The 9,712-nt window shown below is 43.8% G+C and overlaps 1 protein-coding gene across 6 annotated transcripts in view; it reads right to left on the bottom strand.

Annotated features, from left to right (window-relative positions):
• nid2a (nidogen 2a (osteonidogen)) overlaps nt 1-9,712 on the bottom strand; it is a 77,218-nt gene that overhangs the window by 4,952 nt on the left and 62,554 nt on the right. For all 6 annotated transcript variants that reach the window (XM_070544204.1, XM_070544205.1, XM_070544207.1 and 3 more), the window contains 6 exons: nt 9,670-9,712; nt 9,494-9,594; nt 9,241-9,413; nt 3,532-3,661; nt 2,694-2,865; nt 1,519-1,676 (listed from right to left, as the gene is read on the bottom strand). The exon at nt 9,670-9,712 is cut by the window's right edge and continues 78 nt beyond it. In XM_070544204.1, the coding sequence (XP_070400305.1) occupies nt 1,519-1,676; nt 2,694-2,865; nt 3,532-3,661; nt 9,241-9,413; nt 9,494-9,594; nt 9,670-9,712 (777 nt within the window). The remainder of the gene's footprint in view (nt 1-1,518; nt 1,677-2,693; nt 2,866-3,531; nt 3,662-9,240; nt 9,414-9,493; nt 9,595-9,669) is intronic.

Raw genomic sequence — 9,712 nt, forward strand, 5'->3', positions numbered from 1 at the left:
CGTGGTCCATTCGTGTTTCTTATCGACCTCTGACATGAACTTTTCTCAAGTGAGGCAGTGCTTTAGATGTTGTTCTGGGTTCTTTCGTTATTGATTGTTATTTTTTGTGTGTGTTGCTTTTTGGGATCTTTTAGCCCACTTGTCAGACAGCTTTTACTGAAGTGATTTCCTAATTCTACAAATCTGGTAGTAAGATCTGGCTTTGGAAATAATCTCCGATTTCCAAATAATGTGTTCCTCCGCATCGAGAGGAGCCAGTTGAGGTGGCTTGGGCATCTGGTCGGGATGCCTCTCGGACCCCCTGGGGAGGTTTTCCGGGCACGCCCAACTGGGAGGAGACCTAAAGGTAGACCCAGGACACGGTGGAGGGACTACGTCTCTCACCTGGCCAGGGAACGCCTTGGAATTCCTCCGGAGGAGCTGGCCCAAGTGGCTGGGGAGAGGGAAGTCTGGGCCTCTCGCCTTAAGGTTGGTTTATGCTTGACGCGTCGGCGAGGTCCGCGCGGCGAAATTGCATCATTTTAACCACCACGCCCCTCCACCGCGTCTCCGCACGGCCCAAAATTTCCACAACGCGCACCTAGGAAAATTTCTAACCACGCGGACAGTCGGACGCGGAAAAACATGGCGGACTGGCAAGAACTAGTATGAAAGAGGTTCGTAAACACAGACATTTGTATGATTCAGCTCTCAGAGATCACCGTGATCAACATGTTGTTAATAATTCTTGGAGAGAAATAGCTCGCACTGTCGGAAAAGACGAGGACGCTGTTAAAAATGCTGGAATGCCATGTTGTAAACAGTAATTTCTACTTCTACTATGGTGTAGTGCTGGATGCATGCCGTAGAGCTCCATGCTGCCCCCTACAGTTTGGGAGAATATTGGCTCACCGCAGAGACAAGCCGCATGAACCATAAATGCTGTGAGTTGTGAAGCGCGTTCCATCCGCGAGCCGCATCACCAAGTGGAAAGTGAATGCGTCAAGCATAAACCAAGCTTTAGGCTACTGCCCCCGCGACCCGACTCCGGATAAGCGGATGAAAATGGATGGATGGATGGTGTTAACCAGAATTGGTTTGTGATTTAAAGAGCAAGTCACCCTCTATCAGAGTCTAACTCCACTCCCACTTCCTGTTTGAAAAAATGCAACAAATGCTGTTGCCTAGCAGACCGAGAGGACGGAGCCGCTAACAAATACACACACACAGGCTGACACTGACATTGTGACATCATATGGTACCAGCTAACGTTCTAGGGTACCTCTTAGCCAATAGCGATGGCAGATTTGAATTCAAATGCAGTGCAGAGTTTTTACCTGACAACGACACAACCCTGACAGTTTTAGGCTGAAAAGTTACATTTTTACTAAAATGCACAAAAATGCTAAACTATTGACTACACGTGTCTGCAGCACGATTAGACACGCATTTATATTTAATCAGCAAAAAAAAAAGAAAAAAAGTTGATTTGGGGGTGACTTGCTCTTTATCAAAGAGGGAAGTAACTTTTTCACTCACCTGCATCAGCCCAGCAGACTTGTCCAGAGGAAGAGTCGTATGTGAGAGCATTTGGTAAACCAACGCCATCAGAAACCACCACCCTGCGGTTCAGGCCGTCCACAGATGAACTCTCGATCTTCGGGGCCTCTCTGTTCCAGTCGGTCCAGTACAGAGTACTGCAGAGAGACACAACCGGGAGGGATTATAGGACTCGTTGGACCAACCTTGTTTTGGTGCTCAAGGGACCGGCTATTTCCTGCTGAGAAGTTCAAAGTCAGGGCAGCATGACAGCCTTTGACCTTTTCTCTCGTACTTCATTTTCCAGGTCACGTTCCATCTGCAGGCGTCAGAAAACATGGACCGGGCCGGCTCATGCATTCCAATCCATAACAGCCACAATGATGAAACAATGACTTGGTGATCGGAACCTTCAAATATACAAAAAGTGTCACCACGAGTACGCTGGCAGCCTGCTGGGAGCCCTAGGTAACGCACGCCACATGAAGCTGATGAGCATCTGAGTCAGAAAACAAAAAGCCGAAACTGTCAGAGCAATGATGTGAAACATACATTTGTGGTTTTATGATCTGCTGTGTTTGAATCCACCGTACTAACACACACAGCACGTCTTGCGTAACAGTTGATTAACTCTGAGGATGAGAAGCAGATGTTGTTCCTGCGGAGCTGACCGGCGATGGCCTCTTGCTTTCAGCACTTTTGCTTGTGTGTTCAGAATTTATGGCGTCAGTAAATCCGACAGCATGGCCCGGCTGGCAGCGACACCCCCACACTGAGAACTGCTTATATGAAAGAAGTATCTAACATACGTTGCTAATGGGACTTTAAAACCACTACAAAGCCACCAAACCCCCCATCTTCTGCCGTTAAACTCATGTTTAGTCTCATGACTCGACACCAGACTCAACAGGTCTGGCTGAAGTGGATGAGCTACGGCTGAGTCACGGTCCTGTTTAGGAACCTGTGTTGATTTTTATAGTTTTAATAACGAACTGCAAAACACTGAATCCTCCTGGATGGCTCACTGAATTTCAGTGGAGCACTTCCGAGAAGTTCTACTTCCCTCAAAGAGCGTGTGGGCGAGGTGTGTTTGAAACTCAGGAAGGAGACTCGTACGCATCTGCAAGTCCACGATCAACCAAGCTTGAAAACGAGCTTTGTGAGTAAAGCTTTACCCAGTGGATGAAACCACGATGATGGCTCTGGGATTGACTAGGTCGGTGTCGAACAGGATTCGCCTCCTGCTGCCGTCCAAGTTGGCGCTTTCAATCACATCGGGGGAGGAGTCGACCCAGAACATCAGCCTGCGCTTAACGTCTACGGCCAAACCTTCTGGACTGACGAGATCTATGGGGAGAAGGACGATTGTGAAGAACAGAACGTTTAAAACGCAGCGCCACGTTCATCACACAAGACTGTTGGAGTTCCCAAAACGTCTACAAATAATTGTGACGGTTTTCAATGAGGACTCGAAATTTTAAACATTCATCAATATATTTTCCATCCCTCTATCTATGATCAGGTCAGAGGTTACAAGTCAAGGAAGGAAGCCCAGACATCCCTCACCCCAGCTACAATCTTTACTCCCTCCCAGGCCAGAGGGGACATATAATTCTTCCAGAAAGTTCTGGGTCTATCTATGGTCTACTCTCAGAAGGACATGCCTGGAAAACCACTCTGGTATAGTGTGCCATGGCAACGTGTCCTAAGAGATGAGCTCATATTTAGAGCCATGCAATGGAGGATGGCCTCAGTGGCTCACTTTGGGCATGGCAGTGAGGCTGGGGCACCCATCTCACATAAACAAACAGGGACATAATCAAATCACTTTGTGACTAAATTGGATCAAAAATGTTGCATTTACATGAAATACCCAGTGTGACCTGTTCATACTGAAACCAATCACAAACATATACCAATTCTATGAGAATCCCATTGAAATTTGCACAATTGTGTGCATCCAACTAGCCACCAACGGTCACAGCCCCGCGAGAGAATGGATCAAAGTCTTACTTGAGTTGATGAGTATCTCAGGCTCAGCTCCAGAGACCATCGAAGCTCTGTTAATGGTCCTTGCAGACAGATCCGTCCAATAGACTTGATTCTCTTTGCAGTCGTAGGCGATACCAACCACTATGGACCCCTGGGTAAACACACACATTTGCAGCTAGGAGATGGTAAGGTCACAACACACCAGAAAACAACTTCAGTATTGTCATCAAGGTGTTTGTGATCAGTTTACTAGGGATGTGAATCTTAGAGCAACTCACGATTTGATTCAATTCCGATTCTTGGGGTGCCGATTCGATTCAGAATCGATTCTCGATTCTCAATTTAAATCGATTCTCAATCAGTATTAAGAAAGAGTGTCAGCTCCAGGATGAACTACTTTGTTGTACAAGTTAGTTAAAGCTATGGGGCATTTTTATTTGACTTTGAACTGGTCATGCTCCAAAAATGCTAATTTACAACGTAAAATAAAGTGATTCTAAAACTGTAAACAGAAACAATCTTTTGACCAAAAGGCAACATTTATTTTTGCTTACCTTGTAAAATATAACAAATCTGTAGTTACCTAACAGTAGCTTTCAAAGTAATACGCTGAAATACTTTTCAAGTATGTGTAGAAACAAGTTAAGCCGGGCGTACACTGTGCGACTTTTTCACTTTTTTGAGCCGATTTTCCACTCGTGCGAGAGTCCACGAGATCGGGGCGAGTTTTGCGCTGAGCGTCGTGTAGTGTACCGGGGGTTACGAGAGGCGATTAACACCACGTGACCAGCTACCGATCAGCAATCGTGAGCTCGCACGGACTTCTGGAGTGCTTGATATTTTGCTCGTCCCTCGTGAGGGTATCGCACTGTTGAAGCGGCGCTGCGAGCGGCTGTGACCCAAAAAGTATCAGAACCACTCACGGCGCATGCGCAATCCTGCATCAACGCCGCTCACCCGCTATTTCCCTAATAACACACGTTGTTGGTTTTATTTCTACACGTTTTTTTTACACACAGTGACAAGGGTTGTCAGGAAAGCGTGTTTGTCGTGTTCATGTCAAATTAAACTGATCACAAAACACAGATTTACTTTCTTTATTTCGTTTTCCTCATCCAAATCCGTGTGTGTCCCCCTGCAGCGCTCCCGAAGGACAACAGGCAAGACAAAAAAGTCTGACGTGTTGTGTAAAAACTGCTATTTTTAGCATATTTTTAGGTCCGACGTGTTGCTACCAGACGTACAGTGTGAGCACAAGACTCGTGAGATCTGCCCTACGAGGAAGTCGTACAGTTTGAGCTGAAGCTGAGTGCTACGAGTGAAAAAGTCACACAGTGTCCGCCCAGCTTTACATGAGTAATCCTGAGTACTCATTTATCAACTTAGAAAATAAATATGAGAATATCTCAAATTTCTGAGTATGGAAACAATTACATTCTAGTGCCCTCTTATCAGCAGATTCAAACATAAATCATCTCAATTTATGGGACCACAAAAGTAAACGGAGTACTGACTCTCCTAACAAAGATCAAAAAAGTGCGTCTCAAACCTGTAACATGCCGAATATTTGAGTTCGTGGAATCGATTCTGAATCTTTATAAATAAGAATCCCGATTCAGACTTTAATCGATTTTTTCAGCACCTCTACAGTTTAGCTTCTATTATTTTAACTAGATGTGATTAAGGATAGTGTAAGTCCATTTGATTGGCTAAATCTTTACCCAAAACATAAATGATAAATTTACGGCAGTTGGACATAACAGCCTAAGATTTATGCAATTCTTTTCGATGCAGACATTCCAGATATCATTCAGCCCTAATTGCTGGAGTAAGCATTCATTATGTGGGCTGAAAGTTCCACTTAGGGCGCCGTTGTTTTTCTTTAGCTTCTACTTCCACATTCGGCTCAAAAGGCAGGGGAGCTGGGGGGAGTCTGGCTCCCCTAAAACAGCGATAACGGAAAGATGTGTCTCGGTTAAAGGTGTCTATTTATGGAATAGTCTCGACAGTGAAATAAAACAATCTAAATCATTTTTTGTATTAAAAAAATTGTCAAATGTATTGTGATGAAATAATAAGACCTTAAGTAGGCTGATAGACTTGTTTTGTGTTGGGGGTGGGGGGGTAGGTGAACGACTAAGTTGAGTTGAACAGCTAATGTCTTGATGTGAAAAGGGGGCAGATATTATAAGTTTTTGCTTCTTTCTGCTCCTTTTCATTCATGATTATTTGTGAACATGAACTGTTTTAATGTAACTTTTATTTGATTGATTGTAGGGTTGTCACGGTAACCGGTGTAGCGGTAAACCCCGGTAAAAAAGTTGACAATAATAATAACCGTCTTGTTTTAAAAAAAACTATATTATCTCTCGGTGGATTACCGTGGCTGTGGTGTAGGCGCGGTGACCCTTACCAGCCACCGTATCGTCTGCTGAAGTTTACAACCAAAACTTTCTCGAAGATAAAGCTGAAATAACGGCCAAAGGAGGAGACGGCAGCGCTCAGGACATTTATTATCCCTCAAAGAAGACAAAGTGGGAAGTACGGACATTTTTTGGATATTTGAAGAATGCCGAGGGACAGTTGGTAGAAGACGGCTATCCTGTTTGCAGCACGTGCAGAAAAAGTGTCTGTGAAAGGCAGCAACGCTTCAAATCTCATGACACATCTGCGTGACCATCACCCACAACTCTACAGTCAACGCAAGGCAAGCTAACATTAGCGTTTTAGCTAAAATGCGTGATCCGAGGATTTGGGTTGAGGGAGAATGCAACGAGTCGCTATATAAAGCAGCCGCAGCGCTGCTACCTGCATATAAACCGTGTCGCGGACACCCCCATGTTGAAATGACGCTATGCATTACGGGGCTCCCAGGGGCAGATAAGAGTTGGTCTCTCTCCGAGAATAATTATGAATTTAACAACGATTACTGCCTGATGACATTTTCCCACATCTGCAAAGCTCACTGGAAGGACACAAACCGAGGACAATATTTTCCTGATATAGGGTTTATTACTCAAGTAAGGGTAAAAAAGTAACTGATTAGAAGGCCAGAGGTGGAAAGAGTACTAAAATTTCCTACTTAAGTACGAGTACCAATACTTTCATACTTTTTTACTCAAGTACAAGTAAAAGTACTTGCCTAAATTTTTACTCAAGTAAAAGTAAAAAGTATTGTAAATAAAATGTACTCAAAGTAAAAGTTACTTAGTTACATTTTTGTCAGCGTAAGGATGGCTACATGTAAGTAGAGCAAAATCACAATGCCAGTTCACAATTCACTCATGCGCGCGCGCACGCACACACACACACACACACACACACACACACACACACACACACACACAGTTTGATGGAGGGATTTCTATCCAATCAGTGAGAACAGATATGCACATTGATTGGACGAGGTCTTTTTACAATTGTAGGTTTCAGTTGTGATTAAAATTATTCTTTATTTTGAGAAAAAAAAGTTTTTTAGATGCCATCAGCATGTGGGGTATCTTAATGTTTTCATGACAAAACTCTAACATGAGACTGTGCTCTAACCTGTCACATAACAAGCTAAATGAAAGTCTAACATTTCATGTATGACAGCTGTTAATGTTGGCCTGGCCCTACTTTACCTCTACATTACAGTTCCTTTATCCATGTCCATCCTAGAGCTCCTCTCTGACCTTCATGCTTATTTAAAGCAGCTGATTTTTAAAGTTAGCAGAGTTCATCCTTGGTAGTGCGTTCACTCACTCATTTAACCCTTCACCACTGAAATCAGTTTGTTCATTCCAATCCTCCTAAATAATCCTCCAATCGTCCAACTGGAATCCTTAAGGGTCCCGTAACGTCCATCCTGTCAGAATAGGCCTTGGGAGCCCAGGTGTTACTAGAACTAACGGTGTCTCCTCACCAGCGTGAGCCTCCAAACTGTGAAGGTTGGTCTCCAAACATGAACTTCAAATTCATGCATTTATCTCCTCTTGTAACACTTTAACATGTTTTAAAAGGCTTGTATCATGATATGTTACACCCCCCAGACCAAAGATAAGGTAAAACATTATCGTAGACACTATTAAGACGTCATTATTTATAAAATAGAAGTTATTTTTGTTCACCATTACTTCAACCAAGATATAGGATGCATGGATTTGATGAAACCATGCTGTCGCATGCAGTCCTATATGTGTAACACACACACACACACACACACACACACACACACACACACACACACACACACACACACACACACACACACACACACACACACACACGTCATGACTAATGTAACTACACTGAACTGCTTTTGTAATACTTTAATCTCTTATTCTGGAGTAAAATAAAGAAACAAGCTAAATCATCACATGTCTGCGGCATCAAGGAGCATCTTCTGAGTTCAAACAGGGATGGAGCACAATGTTTACACCTGAACAGCATCAGGATGTTTTAACTCTCAGAGGCCTGCAGGTCTTCTGTTTTATGAGCAAAGCGCTGAGAATCCGCTTGTTATGGGCGCTAAATGTTATTTTGCCACTGCCGTGCGGAGCGGTAGGGAAACACATTTCAAACACGGAACCGAGTCTGGCTACCGAACCGAGCAGAATTCTGATGACGTCGAACCGGTGCGCAAAGGTGCGGGTTCCAACCCACAGGAGAGGAGGGAGAGAGGAGGTGAACAGCGAGTGGATCACAGGGACTGAACTAATGTTTTTGAGCAAAACTGCGGTAAAAATGGTTGTTTGTCCTCATTATCTAAAATGTACCCCCCCCCCCCCCCCCACGGTTTAGACCCGGCACTCATGCAGGTGTCTCTCTCTGTTCCAACGCTGCTACACGCAGTATTTTTAATTTATTAACCCTACAATTTATTTTTACTCAGTAACGGAAATGATTTAAAATGTAGCGAATTACAATTCTTCTTTAAAAACGAACTCGATTTTAAAATCGACTTAAAAAGTACAAATACACAAAAAAGCTACTCAGTTACAGTAACATGAGTAAATGTAATTCGTTACTTTAAAGACTAAAGGGAAAAATGTAAACAAATAAACAACATAATTACAAAATAACAAATTTTAGGCAAAATTTAGACACAAACTGAGGACAATATTTTCCTGATATACAGGGTTTATGTACTTGTCTGAAAATGTAACACGTTTAAAAAAATACCGCGATAATACCGGAAACCGTGATAATTTTGGTCACAATGACCGTGAGGTTAAATTTTCACACCGTGACAACCCTAATTGATTGAATGAAATAAACTAAACGAAACTAGAAGGGTGATGAAGGGTGACACACTCAGGGGAGCCCAAAAAAATGATAACGAGAAATGACCCGCACTTGTAGAGCACCTTTTAGAGTCTGAGGACTCCAAAGTGCTTTACACTACAGTGCGTCATTCATCTATTCACACACACACACACACACACACACACACACACACACACACACACACACACACTGATGGTGATGGACTACAATGTAGCCACAGCAGTTCTGGGCCAGACTGACAGAGGCGAGGCTGCCGAGAACTGGCATGACCAGTCCATCTGATGACTACCAGCAGGCGAAGAGTCTTGCCCAAAGACACAACAGCAGCATCCTCTGCCAGGATGCTAGCTTGCTAGTTTTAACCAAACATGGAGCTTTGCATTATGGGTAAAAATCTCTACTTTGGTTCCACAAACCAGACAAGGCATTGCAAAATCTTAAACATGCTATAGTCTGCCTTACATGTAGAGTCAGCAGCGTTCTGGACCGGGAAGAGTCCAGTCTTGTCCCATTAAGCGGCAGGGCTCCTATTTTCTGTCCCTGAGCATACAGAAGTGTGACATCTGCATTGGGCGGAGGTGTCACATTTGGGCGGGGCAAAGGACGAGCTGTGGGCGGAGTCACTGACGGGAGGCCTGAGATTAGATTAGATAGATAAATGCCATAATTAGTAGCAAAATAAGCCACATGATCAAGTAAATCAGCGTTCACTTACACGCAGGTTTTACAACGTCATGTGACCGAGTACCAGGAACCTCTCGTCCATTCTCGTCTACACACCAACAGTAGGTGGTGTGTCCGTAACACTGGACTGGACTGAGGGTGCAGAAGAACAGTTAAAACCTACATTTTTCAGTTGCAGTAGCACGTGTATGTAGTTGGGATGCTTACCTGAACTCTCCAGCAGGCTCACATTGAGGTAAATACTGCTGTG

Source organism: Nothobranchius furzeri, chromosome 14, assembly GCF_043380555.1.
Source record: "Nothobranchius furzeri strain GRZ-AD chromosome 14, NfurGRZ-RIMD1, whole genome shotgun sequence".
In the NCBI taxonomy this organism is placed as follows: Eukaryota; Metazoa; Chordata; class Actinopteri; order Cyprinodontiformes; family Nothobranchiidae; genus Nothobranchius; species Nothobranchius furzeri.